This window comes from Colletotrichum lupini, chromosome 1 (genome assembly GCF_023278565.1).
Source record: "Colletotrichum lupini chromosome 1, complete sequence".
Taxonomy (NCBI): Eukaryota; Fungi; Ascomycota; class Sordariomycetes; order Glomerellales; family Glomerellaceae; genus Colletotrichum; species Colletotrichum lupini.
In genome coordinates this window covers 4,677,294-4,698,529 of record NC_064672.1, presented here as the reverse complement: position 1 = coordinate 4,698,529, position 21,236 = coordinate 4,677,294, and the positions used below count along the sequence as shown (strand labels likewise).

Sequence of the window (21,236 nt, the reverse complement as noted above, 5' to 3'; positions counted from 1 at the left end):
GATGTCGGGCGAGAGAACTTCCTTTTGCCGACTGCGACGAGGCGCACGCAGCTGTTTTCCAAGGTCGTATCTCGAATTATTCTCCGGTGGAAGCTGCGTATCCGGTGGTGATTCTTGCTGTTGAAGACGCGTCAAGCTGGCTTTTCAGCAGGTGTTGAGGAGGAACCGAGCTGTAAAAGTGAGGTGGAAATCCAAGGTCACGCTGGGTGCCAGACGAAGGGGAAGGAGCACTGACACGACGCGTATGGTGTAGTCGCGCACGCGCAGACACGTGACACTCGAAACAGACATACAGTGTAAGATAGATCCGCACTGTATGCACCTTACTGGCTCCCGAAGCTGAATTACTAAAGCAACCTGGAAGTGTAAATCCAGTATCTTCAACTCTGCATCCAGCAAAGATGGAACCAAACACACCTGAAAAGGACCCTCGCTCCAAATTAGTCGACGAAATTCTCAGCACCGGTAAACGGGCGTTTGATCCGTCATCCGACGCTGCTTCTCGAACAGCCGCCCAAGAAGAATTTCAAAAGCTCATCGACGGGTACGTGGGTGCAGTGAGGCCCCATGTCAGGCGAAACCTTCTGACGAGGGACTAGGAATGGCTCTTGGAACTTACTGCCTGTCTTGAACGCCTTGATCAAGCCGAAAATTGCGCCAGAATGGCTACGACCAGAGCTCATGAAGATACTGACCCTGGTTCCTCTCCGACCTGACGGCGTGAGAGGAACCATGGAGTTCATCTTCTCAGTGCACCCGAGCAGCACCCTTAAAGCATCCGAGGCAGCCACTCCTCAGAAAAGAGGCGCCAATATCACCCAGGAAGCCATGGCTGTCGTCACTCGTATTCTCACCTCCCCACCAGCAACTGTACCACCTGAAGATTGGTTCTCAAAGGTTGCGCCCCAGTTGATTGTGCTGCTGGACGGAAACGAAGGGGCAGAACTTAGTGTAGCAGCGGCACAGATTATCATGTTTGGAGTACTGGGTAGGAAACAATTTGGCGCACCAGGTAGTAGCCTTGCCTTCATCCAGAGGCTAGAAGCCATGCTGACGCTGCTTCAGGAACACCTGGGTGGAATGTCTTTGTTGAGCCTCTGTTGCGCAACTTGGATCCATCTCGCAAAAGCAACAATGTTGCGCTGCACATCAAAACCGAAGAAACCGAGATTGTTGATTTGAGTGAAAAGGCCGTCCTGGTTACTGCCGACGATCTCTTCATCACATTGCGCCGCATGTCGTCGATGATTAACTCCACACCGTACCCAGCACAGACCAAAAGAATGCTTGACCCGGTTCTCGCACAACTATGGGCTATATCGTGTCAGAGCAAGGGCAACAAAAGAACCGAGGACCGATATTCGAAGCCATCGAGATCATTGCTTCACACATTCCTGAAACTAAGTGTTTCGGTGTCGAAGTTACATGAGGTCGTCGATAACCTGCTATATCAAGGAGAGTATACCAAAACACCACAGTGGCGATATCAATCGAATTCTGACGGCGATCTTCAAATATGTGCCATTCGGCTGGGCCAGGGATCACAAGCCCCAGAACTAGACTGGACTGAGATCCAGACACGCTCCGAGGCTCTCATACGTCTCTTGACGGCGAGTTGCACGCCCGAAGAAACATCGACCTTCTTTCTGGACCTCCTTGGCCGATGGTTCCAATCAACGGTCACAACCCAAAAGCCAGAAATTTTCACCAAAGCGGAAGACAGCCAGGCTCAGGGTGATATCAAGCAACTTCTCGAGATTACAATCTTGCAGAAGATGCTGGAACAAATCCCAGACAAGCTGATCAGCCGCGGAACGCAAGTTACTGAGCTGGTGGCGCAGATCCTGGATCCCAGCGGCCTCCAAGACCAGTCTGACGACATCATCGCGGTTGCTTTAAGCTTGTTCAACTTAGTCATCACAGCCCCAAGCTTCAAAAAGTCAAACCTGAAGACTGAAGTTCTACAAGCTCTTGAAACGTCCCTTGCTAAACTTGGCGCAGCGGGACGCCCTGAAGTTTCTCCTACAGCGAAGAACCTGACGCTCTTGCTAAGATACCGTGAGGCTATCGACCCCGCAGAAGAGGGCGCTTTTGTGCCTACCGATAAGCAGATTGAGGACAGGCGAACGTACAAGCTTGCACTGGAGTACATTACTCAAGCAGATAATCCTCCGCCGATCCGCTCCGAGGGAATCAACTTGATATCGGGCCTAGTGGCCTCTGATAGTTCTGTCTTGGACGTGCAAGCCACCCTCGTTCTCCTTTCGTCTCTACTTCAAGACAGCGAAGACTTTATCAATCTCCGGGTTGTGAAGCTTCTGACCCAACTGGCGAACAGACACCCCAAAGCAACTACACAGGAGATCCTTGAGCATTACCTGGACTCGAAGGAAACCTCGTCAACGGATGTCCGCTTACGCTTCGGAGAGGCCTTGGTTCAAGTGATTGAGCGCCTCGGCGAGACTTTTGCCGGTGACGTTGCGAGGCGTGTGTCTGAAACATTGCTGTCGATTGCTGGAAGGCGAGGTCATCGACCAAAGACGGAGGCAAAGCAGTCCCGGGAGAAACGCCTGCAGGACATGAAGAAGAAGCAGGCGGAGGATGCGTGGGGAGGGGATGTTCCAGATCTCAGTGATGATCTGACCGAAGAAGAGCTGGCCAAGAACGAGATACTGACCCAGATTGTTGAGGGGTGGGAGAGCAAGAGAGGCAGCGAAGACGTCCGTATGCGAGCATCTGCTCTTTCGATCTTCTCCGTCGGCCTCGAAACCAATATTGCGGGCATTGGGCCTGACCTCGTGTCCATCGCAGTGGACCTCTGCATCAATGTGCTGGCGCTGGAGCGGGAAATCGAAAAAGGGATCATCCGGCGTGCAGCCATCTTGGCTGTTCTGGGCTTCGTCAAGGCCCTTGATGCTGCCAAACAGTCAGGTAGGAGGCTCGGTTTCGGATTGACCGACCAGAGCCGGGAGGACATTACGAGGACTCTGAAATACGTTGCAGTCACAGACAATGATGGTCTAGTTCAGCAGCACGCTCGAGATGTGATTGAGAGTTTGGAGAATTGGCAACTGTCCTCCATGGTCGCTTCGGGATACAACACGGGAGAACCAAGTATTGGGAGACTGGCAGGCTTGACCATCGACCAAGACCGATCACTCCCTTCTGTCAATACGAAGCGTCCTAGGATAGAAGAGATTGAGTAGTTTAGTCAGCGAATCCGTAACTTGCCTCCTGATTGAGAACAAAAGGAAGTCAAATTCTGGAGATCCTGCTGGCTGGTCTTATCTTCCTCTAGCTAAGAACCTCATTGAAGGGTTCAACGAAGTGTTAAAGTGATCCGGGCTAGGTAGAGCGGCCAGACTCGTGGGACCGTACACCCGACTCACGGCGATCATAGAGCAGCATGATATGTATATAGACGTATCACGTGATATCGCGTTATCCGAAAGGGGTATTCCACCATAACGATAGCACTCTAGCATGATGAGGGGGACTTTGTCCATGTACACAACAGTACCTTTCATAATTCGCCCCCGAGCTAGGCGCGTGCCTCGACCCTCCCCACGTCGCGATCTTCTCGCCACACCGCGATAATGGCTCCGGCCCGAATCATCGCGGACTCGGATGATTCCGACGACGATTTCGAATCACCAAACAGTCCCTCGAAACCTACTACGACTTCCGCGATACCGAGCCAAGGCCGCTCCTCCGACCCCGTTAGTGTCGCGACCAACTCTACCGACCCCAAGTTCTTCCAGGCCATCTACACTGAGCAACAGCGTGCGGCAGTGGCCAGCGACACATTGCGAAAACCAGACGAATCTTCCTTATCCAACGGTGCAGCGCCCAGCTCTATACCAGCTATGCCAGTAGCGGACAGACCGCAATTGGAGAGGAACGACACCGGTACTTCCTCGCTCACCTCAGCCAGCGACCTCATTGCGGGGTTGGACAGCGCCGAGGAAAGGGAACCAGAGGTGGTGGACCTTACGGAAGTCACAGCGTCGCCCAAGATGACTGTTGCCCACGCGACTCCCGACGATATGTGGGATGTTCCCAGCAGCCCCGTCGGAGGCGGCCGAGCGCCTCTCGCCAGTCTCGCAAAGAACAGAACCTCAACCAGCGGGACGAAAAGAAAGCGAGTGAACAATGTGGAGTTTACGTCCCCGGTGGCCATCGATATGCCTTCGCAGGGCTCCACGCAGCCGTTCGACACTACCCCGGCCGCCGCGAGGATGGAGAACGGGAAGAGGGCCAGACTCAGGAACCCGGACTCGTCGTTACCGGCCGAGGAAGACGACGTTGACATGGTGGTGGTCCCACACGCAGCCGCGGTACCGTCGTTTGGCGACCTCGTCTCTGGCCAGAAGCCTGTTTCGATGTACATCGAGTCTCAAACACTGAGCGCAAGCCAAAAGTTGGAATATGAATACCACTCAGTTGGCCCGTCTCCGGAAGATCCAGCACCTACACCTACGCAGCCGTTTTCGACCATGCAAGCTGCGGCTAGGTCCAGCGGGGCCACGACTATCGCATACTCTACGCCGAGCCAGACGAGAGCGATTGGCTTGCCTCCAGCGCATGCCGAAAGCCATGTTACACTGGACACGGTTCAAGAGCAGACTCAGCAAGGTTTCGGGGCATCAGTCGATCCAGAGGCAACAATAGAGATACAATCATCCCCGGATATCATATCTGCAGCATCGGTCCGTCGGAAAAGAAGGAACGTGAGGGACGAACCGCCACAGACGACAGAGTCTCACCGGGAAGACGAAGGCTGGGATTCCGACGACATTGGTTTCCATCGAGAATCGTACAAGCCTCGTGTCAGTCGACGCAGAGGTAGTGACTCTAGCCGACAGGACGAGGCTGAGATGCCAGGGAAGATTGAGATTCCCGTGGCTGATATGGGCCCAGCCGCGCAATTGCCCCTCGAGGAGCCCGCTTCCCTAAAAGAGCCCGCTTCCCTAAAAGAGCCCGCTTCAACGAGTACGACGAAACCAAAAAAGAGAGGACGGCCGAGAAAGTCGGATACGGCTATATCAGAGAGCCCAGCACCGGCCGAGACCTCGACTATGCCACAGATTACCGATACAAGCGAGACGGTGAAGGATGCTGCCGCAGGAACAGAGGCCGCAACGGCAGCCACACCGACGACCACCAAGAAGAAGCGCGGGCGGCCAAAGAAGGCAGACAACAACGCATCAGAAAGCGTGCAGCAAGCGACTGAGAAGCCGCATGCACCTGAAGTGGAGCATGCGGGTGACGCCCCATCAGGCAAGGCGGCAAAGCGCTCCAAGGGCCGCGGCGAGCACGTCGATGCGCAGCAGCAGGAAGGTTGCACAGCAGATGCGGGTAGCGGGCCCCGAGAACATGGCGGCAGCGATCGGGTGCTGCAGCCAGTGACGCCTAATGCGGCGCTCAGCAAGTCTGGTTCCGACGGACTGGGACCGCAAAAGAGCGCGGCAGCAGAGGGGAAAGGAGCGGCGACGAAGGAGACTCCTGCGCAGGCGGATGGCGACAAGTCTGGGACGTCGGGTAAGGCAGAGGGAAAGCAGAGGTTGTCGACGCCTGCGTCTTTGTCGGCGACGAAGCCCATCTATCGGGTGGGACTGAGCAAGAGGTCGAGGATTGCGCCGTTGCTCAAGTCGCTCAAAAAGTGAGGGGGCATCGATTGAGCCCTTACAGCGGTTTTCAAGGGATGGACGGCGCCATGGTCTGTGATACTTTTACCTCATTTTCTCACAAGATACCCAATGACATGGGCAACAGGCGTTAGAGGGCAAGCGATATAAGGAATATTCGGGTGGTATCCGGATGACACGCAGTACCTTATGCTTCATGTTTCGGGGGTATTCATCGAGGTCAATTAGGCCGATTGGCTATTTTATCGGGTGATGCGGCACGCCTCCATAGACCACATTCGCAGTCGAGTACCATCGAGTGAGACAGGATGTCTTGCGGTATCACATTACGAAACAATGATGATGCGCTTGGGCGGTTCCAAAGGCCTCTCCAGATGTTTTTGAGATTTCTTTTTCGCAAATTCAAGTTGGCAACACATGTGGCTTATGATTTAGCTGAGTCATACTGAAGGAATGGGAAGCAAATGGCACCATCAGCCGCCGTGCAGCAGCGCGATGGTTCTATTGACTTTTGACATGCCACGAGCCCCATTGGGAAAGAGGGGTGATGGAGGGGTAGTCACTAGGGATATTGGTGGACAGTCGGCGGGCATACGCTTTTGCATATCTGAGACGGCACGACTAAATGGATTCTGCAGCGCCGACATGCCGCTTCTCGAAGGCGAACGCTATCATGGCTCTTCAAGGATGAGATGAGCTGAGAGCGGATGGTGGTGACGGGCAGGGTCGAAGTTGGATGTTGGATGGTCAGGAGCACGCACGGTCAGCGGTCGGTCCCCTGTCGACGAAAAGATGAAGGCGCCATCTGGAAGGAAACGCCAGGGCAGTCATTGGCCAATGAGACTGCGCGATTTGAGCATTCCATAACCCACCAATCCCAGCCCCTTGGCGTTCCGTCATCGTTGAATTATGTCAGTTTGCTAAGTACCTACCTTAAGTATGTACCATACTTGTAGTACACCGTCCAAGGTGTAAGGTGGACATGGGCAACCCCGCGCCTCTTTGGCACCCTTCATTTTTGGTGCGGGGCAAATTTTTCACATTGGACTCAGTCACTGAGAGAGAGGAGGGGCAGGGGCAGACGCTGTCACACAGTCATAGTGAACTCGGAGGAGGAACGGGACCGCCCACAACACCGGGCCACCTTTGAGGGGTGACCGACTCGTCGAGACCGACTTTCGGCCGCTTGTCGTCCAGGTCGTTGCTACCGCAGTGCCGCTGGTGTGTGTGTGACTCGCCCTCTCTCTTTTTTTTTTCTCTTGCCCTTTTCGTCCGAATGCTTCCAAGATCTCAACGCCATCCTCTTTTCTCTCTCTACCTCTAAACCAAAGAGATCGTGCATTTTTCGGTAGACAAGAGACGAGCTTTTCTTGCCGTCTTCTTCCCTCTCTTCCCCTCTTTTCTGTGCTGCCATTGGGCTTCTCCCCCGCCCCCCATCTTTCATTCTGCCCATTCCACCTCAACTCCCCCTCCTTCACCGCATACCGCACATCGCAGACGCACACGCAGACGCAGCTATCACCATGGCCACCAACGGTACCAAAGGCGAGGCCGCCGCCAACACCACCCACACTACCTCCCAGCGGTATCTCAGCACCCGCGGAGAGGACAGCGGCGTATGATATTGCCCCTTTCTCCCCTCCATCGCCTGCGCATACCTCTGCTTCCTCCAAAAGCCAGCTTCATCTCGGCGCGCGCGCGCACCGTTAGATATGGTGCTCGAGGCCACGCAGCTGCTGACCGCATACAATTCCAGTTCTCCTTCGAGGAGGTCGTTCTCAAGGGCCTCGCCAGCGATGGCGGCCTGTTCATCCCTGAGCACATCCCCCAGGTCGATGACTGGCAATCCTGGAAGGACCTGGCCTTCCCCGACCTCGCCCACAAGATCCTGTCTCTGTACATCTCTCCCTCCGAGATCCCCTCCGCCGACCTCAAGGGCATCATCGACCGAAGCTATTCCACCTTTAGAGCCCCCGAGACCACCCCCCTCCGCCACCTCAACGACAACCTCTACCTCCTCGAGCTGTTCCACGGCCCCACCTTTGCCTTCAAGGACGTTGCTCTGCAGTTCCTCGGCAACCTGTTTGAGTACTTCTTGGTGCGCAAGAACGAGGGCAAGACTGGAAAGGGTATGCTATGCGCCTCTTCGTCTCCGGAACCTTGCGGGCCGCCACGGCCTCAAAGATACCATGCAATGGCAATTGGCACATGTGGGGACTAGCTAACACGTTGCGCAGACAGACATCATCTGACTGTTGTCGGTGCCACGAGCGGTGACACCGGTTCTGCCGCCATCTACGGTCTGCGAGGCAAGAAGGATGTCTCCGTCTTCATCCTCCACCCCAAGGGTCGCGTGAGCCCCATCCAGGAGGCCCAGATGACTACCGTCCTGGACGAGAACGTCCACAACCTGGCTGTCACTGGCACATTCGACGATTGCCAAGTAAGTCTTTTCTCGCGCGCCTACATAACCCCTTACCGAACGGCACTCCCTAACCCCGAGTCACTTAGGACATTGTCAAGGCTCTCTTCGCCGACCCCGACATCAACTCAACCCACAACCTCGGTGCCGTCAACTCCATCAACTGGGCGCGTATCCTGGCCCAGATCGTCTACTACTTCCACTCCTACTTCTCCCTCGTCAAGTCTTCCGAGACCTTCAACCTCGGCGACAAGGTCCGCTTCGTCGTGCCCACGGGTAACTTTGGCGACATCCTCGCCGGCTACTTTGCCTACCGCATGGGTCTGCCCGTCGACAAGCTCGTCATCGCGACCAACGAGAACGACATTTTGCACAGATTCTGGACGACCGGAAAGTACGAGAAGCAGCCCGCGCCCCCCGCGGAAGCCGCCGGCGGCCTGGCCCAAGACGGCGTCAAGGCGCACGAGGACGGCGTCAAGGAGACGCTCAGCCCCGCCATGGACATTCTCGTCTCAAGTAACTTTGAGCGCCTGCTGTGGTTTCTGGCCTACGAGTTCGCCTCTAGCGCGGGAATGGACGACGAGTGGAACAAGAGGCAGGCCGGCCAGGAGGTGTCCTCGTGGCTCAAGGACCTCAAGACAAAGGGCGGCTTCGGCCCCGTCTACCAGGACGTGCTCAACTCGGCCCGCCGCGACTTAGAGAGCGAGCGCGTCAGCGACCCCCAGACCGTCGAGACCATCAAGAGCTACTACAACAAGATTGGCTACGTCCTCGACCCCCACTCCGCCATTGGCGTGTCCGCCTCGGAGCGTTCCGTCAGCCGCGCGGGCGCAGAGGTGCCGCACATTTCGCTCTCCACGGCCCACCCGGCCAAGTTTGCCGGCGCCGTCGACCTGGCTCTCAAGGACGAGGAGGGCTTCGACTTCAAGGCCAAGGTGCTGCCGTCAGAATTCGTCGGCTTGGAGGACAAGGAGAAGAGGGTGACGGAGATTGTCAACGATTGGCAAAAGGTGCGGGAGGTTGTCAGGGCGCAGGTCGACGAGGAGCTCAAGGCTGCCGAGAGCTGAAGCTGAAGCTGAAGGGAAGGTTTTGGAATACCATGAGAGTGTGGGAGCATATAAGAAACAACATTAGAAGCATGCAAAGGTTGTTGGCCTGGCTTCCATGCGGGACCTTTCGTCTTTCCACAAGACGAAAAGTCTTGTTGAGAAGGGAAGCCAGAGCACCAAACAAGAGAGGGCGCTTTTTTCTTCCCGGAATGGTTTACCTGTGGTTTGCGATTAGAGGCCTCCTCGGTACGGCCTTGGTGTCTTGATTTCCTTCGTCATGCCCATAGAGGAAGAGGAGGCTTTAGGGACTGGCATGCGTGCGATGATGTCGTCGGATGGCAAAAGGGTTCGGCGGAAGAGAGATAGAGGGAGAGAGGGCGCACCTACTAGGCATTGCATGGGCGTTTGTCTTGGCTTGAAAGTCATTGCTATTCCACCCCCTGAATGTGTTGAACAATACAAAAGCAAACCAAAGTACTGCTGCTCCTATACCACTCTTTTGTAGAGTGGCGAGCGTCCATTGAATGGAACGATACTTGATCTTTACTCAGTGATGGATGACCTCTTTGCCGGATAACATACCCCGCGCTGGGGATATGAGATGGAAGCCGGGGCAAGGTACAATCAGGTACTAAGGTTTGGATGGCCATAATTGAAGTAGTTGTCGTCCAAACCACCAAAGCAACGGCACATGTCAAACCGTTTTCCCGTGAGGGCCACACCCCGCTGATTGACCGCTGCTTCCCGCCTCCCGCCCTCCGCGTCATTCTCAGCGCTTTGTTTGTGTGATGTGAGATGCGTTTGGGAGTGCTTAAATTTTTGGGTTGTAGCCAAACGGATTTGCGGAACGGGCGTGGCGTTTCGTTGAGGCGCCGGAGGCCCTCCAGCGATGTCTCGCCAGAGGAGGGGAGGGTAAGCCGCCGGCGTCAGTTGGTTGGTTTGAGTGCCACGCTTGGAAGAGGAGTGGTGGACGACGTTGATTTCGTTTCTTTCTAGTTGCGTTTGTGAGTTTGAGATGAAGCGGTGAAAGAGATGGCGACGATGATGGTGACGATGGGAAGGTGACGGCGCGATGGTGATGAAGTTTGCTTTACGTGCTTGAGGCATTTGTTGCATTTCATGTGATGAGAAGAGGAAGACGGAGAATTCTATAAGAAGCTGCGTCTGTCGTCTCGGTAGTTGGGTCCTTCTTTTCGATAGATCATCCAGACATCACACACTTCGTCTTCACGCTCTCCTCAACCATTCCATCAACTCGATCAACCTTTCAACATTCAAACAACCCAAATATCCGTCATCATGCCTAACCAGATGACCAAAGACGATGCCTCCCGCATCCAGTCCGGCCAGGTCCGTCACTTCCCCCCTCCTCCCGTGGTCTCTACCTCACTGCCTGAGATAATCAGGGTCTTGATGCCAGCTGGACGAGACTCGGTGAAGACTATGGTCTGCTGATACTAACATTCAACGATTTTCAATCTAGGACAAGGGCGGCAAAGACATGTCCTCGGGCGGCTTCGCCGCCAGAGCCCAGGGCGCGGGCGACAGAAACGCCAATGCCGGGGTCGGTGGACAGGGACAAGGCGGTGCTGGCGCCGGTGCTGGGCAGGGAGGACAGCAGGCTGGCAAGAAGTAGGACAGCTTCTTGGGTGGCCTTGGCCGAAGAAGGGGGTTCTAAAGATTCCTGTGGGTTTCCCCGCGGATGAAACCTGATTACTTTTCTTTTCTCGACGCTCGCTTGAACGGTGAAACTTACACGTATGGATTATTTATCTACCTAGCTCTTGAATAAGATTGAGTTAGGGAATCTGGCGGTCGGGGATGCTGTGACGTGGTGTGATGTGAAATGTTGGAGAAAGGTTTCCATGCGTCGGCCTTGTGATGGAAGACTGTTTTTTTATCAAGTGAAGTGAATATTTGCATATCGTGACTTCACGCATTCCCAAAAAGACAGAAACTTAAGGGGTTGACGGGATGAGAGCTTCTGGTTGTGGAAAATGATGGCATATTTGGTTTACAGAGGTAGTGTCTGCGTCGTGTAGTCGGGATATGGCGAGTCTCTGGGATGTGCTCACAGGCGCTCTCTCCATTCTCATTCCATCGACACAGTGAAATAGCCAACTTACGGTGCTTAGAAAGTTGGTTATCGCTTTTCCCGTGGCCGAGAAGTATTGACGTCCTCTTTGTTTCGCGTATTACGAGGAAGGAAGAGGCCACCAGCGGCCTAACCGGAATAAATCACTTCTCTGCTCAAGGCATCTCCACGCAAAAAAAGACACATATCCTTTCTTGGTTCGCTAGAATGTCATGTCTGGAGTGGTCGAGAAAGGTAAGGAAGGATTTGACAGCATCGTCAAGCCTGATTTCCTTGCCGGAAATGCCTGGGAAGCGAGCAATGGCCACATGTTCGCTCCGCCTCATGGAGCCAGTTTGGGTGTCTTCACATTTGGGAGGCTCGGAAAGATGATACCAGACGTTCATGGCCCCCAAATATCAGAACTCGTCATGGTGTATTCGCCACCGCTAACAAGGCTACAGAATAGCGAATTCTCAGCACCAGGCAACAAGACTCACTACAGAGGGCATCAGCGCGAAGAAGTAGGATAATCCAAAAGCGTGACGACAGAATAGAATACGGTTGTCTGGTTGCCTCGCTTGATGAAGTGTAGCAGATGACCTAACGACTTCATCCAAGGTTTATAGGAATAGCATCCTTGCCAGTCTTTTGAGACATGACATGACTGGAAAACGGGCAAGTCATCCAAGTAGCCAGCCAACCAAGGTTCAAGTGTACAATCCTAATATGAGTGTGCCTGGCCGATCTTGCGAGTTCCAATATGGCAGCCTCGTGGAGGCGGTGTACTCGACCGTGTAAGACAAAAAGGCCATTGCCAAAGAATGTTGTTCGTGGTGGTGGTCATGAAGAATAGATACGTACCGGGATGTGGAGAGGCAGCCCAAGCGCAGCCGCGGTGAACAGCAAGGGTTGTACGGTGTTGTGACTGGATTATGGTGGTAGAAAGGCGCTTTTAGGCACTGTATTCTCCGATGGCGGCGCTTGCTTACCGCAATGCGCCTGCTCCACGTGCCAAACCGTACCTACGCAGTACGTACCTAAGGTAAGGTACCCTTGAGATCTCTAATTCCCACCCCAACTGTCCACTGTCACACCTCCAACTTCGACATCTTCAAGGACCAACATCTAGACCACAAAGAATCAACCGCGCCCTTGTACTCTCCTCATTCTATGCCCTTTTTTTCCGTTTCATGCAGCCTACAAGCAGCCTAGACCAAACCTGACCTCTGACTAAACAGTTAATCCCGCGAGGCCTGCAAGCAAACCTCCCGGGATGAACCGCCGCCAGGTTCAAAGCTCAGCCCCCCCGGAGCTGGCCCCGAATGACCCCTCCACCCCCCTTCTGGCGCGTGAGACATGCCACTCATGCGCTCACCACAAACGACCACCCAAGTCTCACCGCTCACAACTTGTGAGGCCGTCTACATGACCTCGCCTTCGGACTCACACCTAGGTCAGCCAAACGGGCACCCGACAACCTAAATCCTCCTTAATGTCGAGGGCGCCTCAACTTTGTACACCACACCCGACCTCTCCCCCCCGGCTCCACCCACCATCTGCCTTGCAGGGTACCTTGCCTTAGTATGAGCAGCCAAGAGGAAGAAAGGAAGAATAGGTGTCCATCTATGGCTAAGGCACGAATATAGTCTATCTGTATTGTTTACTACCCGTCAAAGGGTCCAGTTCGTACCAGTTCCCTCATCCGTCCGCAACCTCCAACGGCAGCGCGTCAGCCACCGAGTCGGCACCCATCCCTTCTCCCGCCCACGCGCTTGAGCCTCGTGCCCTGTTGCCTCCTCCTCCGATGACTCGCAGCCGTTCCTGCGCCTACTTTTCCCTAGTGAAATGTACGAAAGACGGCGAGATTCCAGTCTAGTGACGAACGTACCCAGAGCTCTGGGATCCCAAGTTCCTCCTTAGGCCAGGGCACACTTACACAGTAAACACCCCCTCAGGATTAGGGAGGCACCCTATCAAACAAGGTAGAACAGGTTAGGAAACCTAGAGAAGATTCAAGACGAAGCCCTACCCGCTCCCGCTCCGCTATGCAGCCCCCGTCTCATGGGCCCTTGTTGGTATTGCGAGACGGGGTAGTCTTCTGCGCTGATCACCTGCATATCGGCCCCGGGGCTCTCGTGGTCTGCTGTCTTTATCCCTCAGATCTCCATATCAAGGCCTCGATCCGCCCCTTGTTGAACTCCTGTCGGTTCCCGGCCCTCTCTCGTCTTCGTCCAATATTCTGAACCGAAAACTCTGAATACTGTTCTTGCGAAACCTCTCAGTTCAACTTCAAACTTAGACAGCCTCACAGCAAACCTTTTTCGACTTATACGGACGACGACGACCACCACGTCCAGTCTCTCCCCTCTGGCCAAACATCTCGAGAAACAAATCAAATACCACCTAGTCTACGACCACAACCCCCTCCAGACCGCATGGCCACCCGCCGGTGGTACCTCGAAACCTCCCCAGACGGCAAATACCAATTCGTCTCCCTCAAACGCTCCCGCTCCCACCATCATCACCGCCGTCATCACCACCATGAAGACCCGGCTCCGGCCCCGGCCCCCTGTCCGACTCCGACCCCAGCACCTCCACCTCCACCACCAGTCCACCACTGCTGCCGCGACGACTGCGCACACATCGCCGCGCCCGAATACAACGACCTCCTAGACCGCGAGCGCAAGCTCCGCGAAGCAAACGACGCCCTCGCCCGCGAAAACTACACCCTGAAATGCGACCTCCGAGCCTCGGACGTTGAGGGCCGCCGCCTCTCGGCCCTGCTCATTTCCGCGCAGGCGGAGAACCAGCTCCTGCGCGAGGACAACGCCAGTCTGCGGCGGACCATCGACAGCTCGGGCGGGAACGCGGGGAAGTATCTGCAGGAGGTGGAGAGGCTGAGGCATAAGCTGCAAAAGGTCGAGAGGGAACTGGCGGCGCGGTTGAGGCATGGGCATCACCATCACTTTGGACATGGGTTGGGCCACGGGGTGGCGGAGAGGATCGAGGAGTTGAGGAGGATTGTGCGTGCGTGGGAGGGGAAATACGATGGCGTGGAGGAGCAGAATCGGCGGTTGAGGAGGGAGTTGCACGAGCAGCGGTGTGTTGTTGCGGGACGGGATGAGAGGATTAGGGAGTATGAGAGGATTTTGAGGAGGCATGGGTTTATACGGTATGAATGAGAGGGGTTATGGATGGATATGACGGATATACGTTTTTCTCTTTGTTTTCCTCTCTTACATCTCTCTACGAGATGCGGACTTTCGGCGCGGTTGAGGATAAGTGTCTTCGACAGCTGCTTGAGAGAGTCTCTTTCTTTGGTAGGAGGGAACCCGTTTGGCTGGATGATATTGCATGGGCAAGCCTCAGCGTGAGTTTCTCTCCCCCTTTCTTTTCCAGATATCATGCCTTGGATATGAGAACTGACATTAGCATCGGCATAGGCTCTCGTCAGAAATTGCAGGGCATCATTTTCATTGGCTTCGATTTGAGATAGACTTTTGCTGACGATGCTTCATTGGATACCCCGTCATGCAAGGCACTGCGTGACGATCATTGGGCACGCCTTTTTCTTTTTGGAGCATCGCAGCCCCGACCTTCGTTTACGACATATTTCGTTTGTCAACAATGAACTTCTCTGGCAATCTTATATGACTTTGGGCTTTGGAATGTTTTATCAAGGTCATTGTTTTGGGGCGAAGTGATGGACTGATATAGAGATTGTCATCTCATACTACGTTGCCCTTCATGTCGGTAGTCATTACTCGTACTAGCTGTATCACTCAATTGTCCTCCAGGCCTTCGATCATGTTTTCACTTGGAAATACCGATAAATTGCTTTTCAAAGGCTCTCCTATCGCTTGCACTTGAATGCGCCAAATTGGCGTGGAGAAAGTAGGTAATAGAGCACTCTTCGGTGAAGACATTGACGTAACCCAACATGCGCATGCATTTAAATATACCGCTCTTACCTAGTTTTGAACTTGTCATTTCTTGGTTGAGAATCTTTGAGATTCTAATTAGAGTTGGTCTTTCTCTGTATCGGCGCATGGGATCAAGGAGTTCGCCTTGATCCAACTGGTATCAGTTTCAACATTATGTTCACATTCAAGCTTTAATAGAAACCACCAAAATTTCGGACAAAATGAAGCAAAACCCAAGAGTCTCTCACACACAAACAATCTCATTGTGCGGTGGTGGCTGTCAGCAGAGGGGGTGAGACGGAGCGTCGGCACCGGGTCACCAAGTCAGCTGTCTCCGAACTCAGACATTGGTCGGGCCAGGCCTCATGACGCCATCCCGTCCTTTCGTCCTTTCTCCAAAACTCTGTACCTCCAAATTTGGTACTCGCACTTTTCACCGCAGTTCGGTGTACATGGATAGGTAAAGCGAACCGAGCAGCCCGGGATTCCATTTTGGGGATACGAACAGTTTCTGTCAAAAATGCAAGGGTTCTTCATTCGTGTACTCCGTCGCTGTGCCGATTCCTTTTTACACCCCACGGCCACGTCAAATCAGACGTAATGGTGTGCAGCATAAGGCTGCAGCCGTCGTCTTGGCACCGGGTGGGAGAGACTGGCGTTACACAAGCTGTGGACAGCGCGCGAACGCGCGATTGCGCAAGAAAAGTGTCGCGCGCAAGCAGGTAAGGTGTGCGCGTCTGCAACGGGCCACGGCCGCAGGATCGGAACCCATGTTGTTGGCCTCACCTGAGCCACCTTTTTCTTTCTTTCAATCCACAGACTGTTTCTCCGTCTCGGGAATTCCGTTTACAAGGGAAGGAAGAATAGCATGATAACGGAAGATAAATAGCACCTTATCTTGATGCAGTGTGTTCGGGGTTGCGTATCCCAGTTCCTCAACTTACGTGCCCAAGGTCGGGGCGGTCGCGAATGCCTTGTGCCCTCTCACCTCGTCGCTAGAGTGCTAACACCGAGGTGAGCGGGACACGGTCATCATCCTTGGGGCTTCGGCCGCAGCTGCAGCCGTGAATCGGAGCCGTGGAATCCAATACATGACCTGCTCATGCTCGTCTCTCGCTTCAGCAAGCGCGCAAAGGACCAGAAGAGGGAGGTTATCCGCGAGGCACAGAAACGACAGGGATGGGAGAGGTCGAGTGAGATAAGCACCCAAAACATGCTTCTGCGGCTGAGGAAATCAGACTCTTCCACACGTTCCTCTAAGTTTGTATTGTCTTTGTTCCTGGGAGGTATTGACAAGCAGACGTTCAGCTGGGCTCCCTCCCGCTTACCTCCCATGTCAACGACGGACAACCGAGGGGGATGCTATTGCTAGACACGATCTCTCATTCGATGACGTTCGACACAGGCAGTATCGCCAGCCGCTGAGAACCGAGGTGGCATATACCTTGAAGCTGACGGAGGATAATATCGACGTCCGAAGACGGATGAAGCTGGAAGCGTGACCAAGGCAAAACAGGCAGCCGTCTTCACCACCGTCCAGTCGCTGGCAGATGGGGAACGTTTTGGGTGGACACCTCGGGTACGTACCGTCAAGGGTTCCCCAGGCCCCCGTACCCCACTCTTCTTCCGTCGACAAATCAACTTACACCTTTCCTTTCTTCCGTCTTCCCTGCCCCTCCACTTCCATGGAGTTCCAAAGCGGATTGGAAAGTCCAACATCTACAAAGTGCTGGGAGAACGTTGCCGGCACTTGGCGATTCTCAATGTTCCCCATGATGGTTCCCTTCCTGTGTCCACCAATGATTCCTAATCTCTTTTTGGATGAGAATAGGCACTGGACGCTTCCGTACGAGTTTCGACAAGGTAGGTACCTTGGCATACAGACATGAAGGAGGATGATACTGTTCCTGTATGAGTAAACTCTCTTATTGTTTTATCTGGCTTTTCGTGAGCTATCAGGTCTACTTCATTGGCCTAAATAAATGTTCATTGTCTTCCGGGGTGAGAAAATCACACCAGACTGGGTATGCCTTCAACATCGAAGAACACGATGACGCGGATGTCGCTCATCATTTCATGTCAACATCTCGATGCTGATAATCACTCCAAGTGGGAAAGTGCACCTTGGTTAGAGCGGCAAGAATGCCGCAGAGTTCCCAGTCTGGCGAGGCAAAGCCATAAAAGTACCAAGCATACATCCTTTCAGGCGAGATTCGTAAACCCAAATACCATCGATCCATATTTCAACCAAGCTGTCAAATCGTACTTCTCAGAGATGGTTTGAAACTTGCTTGCTGCAGAACAAACCAACGCGTCGTACCTATGCATGCCCGATATCTCCCCGAAAGCCGAGTCACACGCGGAGTGGGGGGAAGTGGGTTCGACTGGATCCAACCCGAGTAGTGAGGATGTCTTGTTGGCACTTGGAGGGACTCAAAAGAGGATCAACATGCCTTGGCAGAACACGCAATGCTTTCTCTTCTCTCTTGTTCAAAGAGCACAAATGCGCCCTGGATATCCCGCGCCTGAGCGTGAGCGAGGTACGAGGCACAAGCAGGTGACTGACTATCCAGCATGAACGGAAGGAAGAAATCCTACGCTAGAGATACGTAGTCGGCGAACTCAGGAACACCCTTCAGTCAAGGCTGGCGGCCCGTTGTCTGGGCCCGCTGCCGTGGGGAGGTGCGGAAGCTCAATTGGACGGGAAGGCTTTTCCTGTGACTTTTGCGCGCGCGCTTACAAAGCTCTCGTTCCAGTGATGTAGTTGGCGTTCAGTATTCCTGTGCGGGTTGTACGGGCTTCATACCGATCTAGCCCTGCTTTGGAAAGACAAAAAAAAGGCCAAGAGTTGCCTTGCCGCCAAGGGAACGATATCGCCATCTAGGAACATCTCGAGATCGTGGATAAGGGGTAACTGCCTATCCCGTCGAAGCTAGTAGATTCAGTTCATGGGAAAGTGTAAAAAGTACGCCACATGCCCTCTGAAATATGCATTCTTCATCCTTCGAGTCTTTGACTGAAACCTGATGTACGCTTTTGAGGGGTGTGGGGGGGTTGTATCGTGATCTGGCCTACCTCCCTTGGGCTTAGCAATATCGTGTCTCGCAGCCCTATAACTGGAGACCGAGACTAAGGTTGGTGATTTCTGCCTACGGATACGGACAGGCCTAGGCATGAGATGCGTCCGGCTTCTTCCACCTTCTGCCAAGACAGGATGGCGGCCGGGTTCTGGGCGGCTGGCGCCTGGAGTCTAAGGTATCTTAAGGTAGTATAGTGTACGTACCAGTGGGAGTCCTGATCGCGGAGTACCTTACCTTAAGTCACGTACCCATCATAGACAGAGAGGTGGCCAAGGTACATTGCCCTGAGGGACTGAGGTTGTCAGCAATTACCACTCTTTTTGGAGGGCAGCAAGAACAGTTAAGCTTCATTGGTCGTCGTCCGATGCTGGGTTGTCAAGATTGTGTTTGGCAGGGGGCTGCCTGCCCTGCCTGCCCTGCCTGCCCTGCCTGCCCTGCCTGCCCTGTGGGCTACCTTCCGTTGGTTAGCCCGTGGGGCGGTGTTCCGTTAGTCTGTGCTTTACGCAGTACCTGGTTACTTGGACTTCCACAAACCGCAGCAGCTTTCCCCACTGGACCTCACTTCATCATCTCGTCACTCAGTCAACACCACCTGCACCACAACCTACAGCCTGATCACCACTGTTCGGCAAGGAGGTACGGCTCGCGACGTTCCTGTCTATCAGCGAACGGGTCATCGTATCGGATTTGATCGATTCATGGTCAGGTCGTCTATTGGTGCCCTCTCATGATCAAGATCGATCATCGGAAGAAAAATGTGCGAAAAAGAAGCACGCAATTGCTGGCCATCTCCTACATCGAGCCCATGAAAGGGATACGTTGGTCTCAGTCACCAAACAACCATCAACAAGGTTACGAATGAGTCGCGTCCTGATGCGGGGTGACTCACGACGCAAGTTTTCGACTTCTGCGTTCGAGTCCCTCCTCCCCCCATGACCTTCCCTCCGTCTGCGAGGTGGGGTGGGGTCTTTCGCGATGGCCTCACAGTAGCCTACACACGACGATCACTTTTCTCTAACGATCATGGCGAAGCTATTGGCCGCGAGGGTAGGAATGAAAACGAGATACGCACATCATTATCCTGGGGATCGGACGAGGGAGCGAAGAAACAGGTTCGGGGGCGCAGACATACATGGACGCAGAACGCAAACGCAGATGCAGACGCAGAAAGGGCCCGCAGGAAAGGACCGCACAGCGCCAAGAGGAAACCCGTCGACCGTTGACCCGTTGACGTCCCTGTGTTTTGTTGTGCGCAACGGCGATGTTCTCTGGCGGCGGAGGGGCTCCGTCTGCGGCAGGCCCCTCACTTGAGGCCTCAGTCGTGAGGACTCTGGACTGCGTGCTGCGCGCTGCGAGCTGCGTCCTGACCTCACCTCACCTTACGGTGCTGCGACCGGATTCGACTAGCGACGCACGCAAACGAGAGCTTCGCCCTCTGCCCTTGTACCCACTGGACTCTGGTGCTGCAAAAGCAAAGATGCGGGAGGCCAAACGCTGTATGGACAGCGCAGCGGCAACGCAGCCTGCCTCGGGAAAGGGAGAGAGAGAGAGACTGAGTGAGACGTGGGTTTGGGCGAACCAGTCTCCCGGGTACGCAGGCGTGGCAGGCCGCATTTGCGAACCATTCCGGAGACACATTGGCACACACAAAAACGACAGACACACGGGAAAATAAGGCGTCCCACAAGAAAATCCAGCAAAACGAGGCAACGGGGGAAAAGTGCATTTCTGCCTTGTTGGCTTGCTGGCCCTGCTGGCACCTGCACCGCCCATCTGCCAAAAGTACGCCAATGGGAGCAACGGCTGCCACCGAGAAATTTGGTCAACTGAACTCGAGCAATGCCCCCCCCCCTTTTTTTTTTCTTCGGTCTGTCAGACTCTGTCTGGGCTGGGACTGAGGTGGCCTGTGGTTGGCTCAAGGGGACCATCTTGGGAACAGTCAGCAGAAATGGGAGTTGATTCCTGGTCAACCTCTTTTTCCACTTTGCTTTCTGGCTTCACCTAGGCTGGGTACCGGACGGACTCACTCACACCTCTCTCTGACTGTCACCACTGGATTGTCACTGTCACTGTCACCGTCGAGTCTCTTCCCGAGTCCCGCTCCCCTTTTTCTCCCGTCCCCGTTCCCATCCACACGCTCTTCTTGACCCTATACCCCTGTCAGTGTCCCCCCTTGTATCCCCTTGTACGGCACCACAGCCCAGTCCCAGTCCCTCCCGTCATGACATCCCTGCTCGAAGGGTGAACCCGCGATTCCGCCGTCCGTCCTGCCTAGCGAACTACTGCGGGTACGGAGTAGGAGAAGGATGGAAGGCTTGAAGTGTGCGAGTGAGCCTGTGAGGTGAGGGGATTTGGTGACCCGCGATGACTCTTCCTACTCACCTCACCTCACCTCGGACACACGCACTCACTCACACACTGCGCAATCGCAGCAGTCGCAAAAGTCTGCAGCCAAGAGGCAACCAAACTGGGCTAAGCAGCTCCAGCCCTACATGGCCACTACCGAAGGAATACTTTTGGAATGTTGCTAATCTCCTTGTGCCTCGGAGCGTCCAAGAGTTCCCTCCTCCGTACCCTATGCAGTACATGCCATGCCTACCCTACCTTACTACCAATGTACCCGTTCCCGTACCCTATGCCTATGGCATGGACATGTCAATGTACGGCATGTATTGAGTAGGTAAGGTAGGTATCTCAGTGTGGCTACGTACCCGGTTGCGGTTGCGGTTGCGGTTGTGGTTGTGGTTGCAGGGGTCAGGTATTCGTTCGTTCTCCCTTTGCATCGCAACTTTGCTGTCTGCCTCTCTTAGCTCCGGAGGCAGCAATGCAATCCACTGCCAGTCACCCACACCAAATCCCATCTGTCATTCTCCCTCCGCCTCCGGCTGCGACTTTTCCTCTCCGTCAAGGCTGCAATACCTGCTTTTGCAAATCTGGATAAATAAAATGTCAAAAGACGCCGCTTCTGCCTTTTTCTCTCCCCCCCTCCCTATTCATCCCTCAGCTATTACCTGACCTGCTCATTTCAGGGTGCGGC

General features: G+C 54.3%; 8 protein-coding genes across 8 annotated transcripts; 5 read left to right on the top strand and 3 right to left on the bottom strand.

The window, feature by feature from the left end:
• Positions 1 to 401: 401 nt before the first annotated feature.
• CLUP02_01411 (uncharacterized protein) lies at positions 402 to 5,666 on the top strand (the record flags this gene model as incomplete). Its single annotated transcript, XM_049280452.1, has 5 exons — positions 402 to 544; positions 600 to 988; positions 1,066 to 3,114; positions 3,299 to 3,327; positions 3,546 to 5,666. 5 exons carry the CDS (start codon positions 402 to 404, stop codon positions 5,664 to 5,666), a joined length of 4,731 nt encoding a protein of 1,576 aa, XP_049136409.1.
• A 455-nt stretch (positions 5,667 to 6,121) lies between these two features.
• CLUP02_01410 (uncharacterized protein) lies at positions 6,122 to 7,062 on the bottom strand (the record flags this gene model as incomplete). Its single annotated transcript, XM_049280451.1, has 6 exons — positions 6,122 to 6,316; positions 6,410 to 6,453; positions 6,521 to 6,532; positions 6,599 to 6,732; positions 6,793 to 6,866; positions 6,967 to 7,062. 6 exons carry the CDS (start codon positions 7,060 to 7,062, stop codon positions 6,122 to 6,124), a joined length of 555 nt encoding a protein of 184 aa, XP_049136408.1.
• Positions 7,063 to 7,171: 109 nt separating this feature from the next.
• On the top strand, positions 7,172 to 9,137 carry CLUP02_01409 (threonine synthase; the record flags this gene model as incomplete). Its single annotated transcript, XM_049280450.1, has 4 exons — positions 7,172 to 7,264; positions 7,405 to 7,777; positions 7,886 to 8,091; positions 8,160 to 9,137. 4 exons carry the CDS (start codon positions 7,172 to 7,174, stop codon positions 9,135 to 9,137), a joined length of 1,650 nt encoding a protein of 549 aa, XP_049136407.1.
• Positions 9,138 to 9,200: 63 nt separating this feature from the next.
• CLUP02_01408 (uncharacterized protein) lies at positions 9,201 to 10,365 on the bottom strand (the record flags this gene model as incomplete). The annotated part of the gene is made up of 5 exons (XM_049280449.1): positions 9,201 to 9,270; positions 9,338 to 9,418; positions 9,503 to 9,665; positions 9,752 to 10,283; positions 10,351 to 10,365. 5 exons carry the CDS (start codon positions 10,363 to 10,365, stop codon positions 9,201 to 9,203), a joined length of 861 nt encoding a protein of 286 aa, XP_049136406.1.
• Positions 10,366 to 10,418: 53 nt separating this feature from the next.
• CLUP02_01407 (uncharacterized protein) lies at positions 10,419 to 10,755 on the top strand (the record flags this gene model as incomplete). The annotated part of the gene is made up of 2 exons (XM_049280448.1): positions 10,419 to 10,565; positions 10,603 to 10,755. 2 exons carry the CDS (start codon positions 10,419 to 10,421, stop codon positions 10,753 to 10,755), a joined length of 300 nt encoding a protein of 99 aa, XP_049136405.1.
• A 2,876-nt stretch (positions 10,756 to 13,631) lies between these two features.
• CLUP02_01406 (uncharacterized protein) lies at positions 13,632 to 14,378 on the top strand (the record flags this gene model as incomplete). Its single annotated transcript, XM_049280447.1, has 1 exon — positions 13,632 to 14,378. The coding sequence occupies one exon, from the start codon at positions 13,632 to 13,634 to the stop codon at positions 14,376 to 14,378; it is 747 nt and encodes a 248-aa protein (XP_049136404.1).
• Positions 14,379 to 16,151: 1,773 nt separating this feature from the next.
• CLUP02_01405 (uncharacterized protein) lies at positions 16,152 to 16,893 on the bottom strand (the record flags this gene model as incomplete). The annotated part of the gene is made up of 3 exons (XM_049280446.1): positions 16,152 to 16,481; positions 16,564 to 16,693; positions 16,766 to 16,893. 3 exons carry the CDS (start codon positions 16,891 to 16,893, stop codon positions 16,152 to 16,154), a joined length of 588 nt encoding a protein of 195 aa, XP_049136403.1.
• A 2,567-nt stretch (positions 16,894 to 19,460) lies between these two features.
• On the top strand, positions 19,461 to 19,874 carry CLUP02_01404 (uncharacterized protein; the record flags this gene model as incomplete). The annotated part of the gene is made up of 2 exons (XM_049280445.1): positions 19,461 to 19,789; positions 19,859 to 19,874. The coding sequence occupies 2 exons, from the start codon at positions 19,461 to 19,463 to the stop codon at positions 19,872 to 19,874; spliced, it is 345 nt and encodes a 114-aa protein (XP_049136402.1).
• Between the last annotated feature and the right edge of the window lie 1,362 nt (positions 19,875 to 21,236).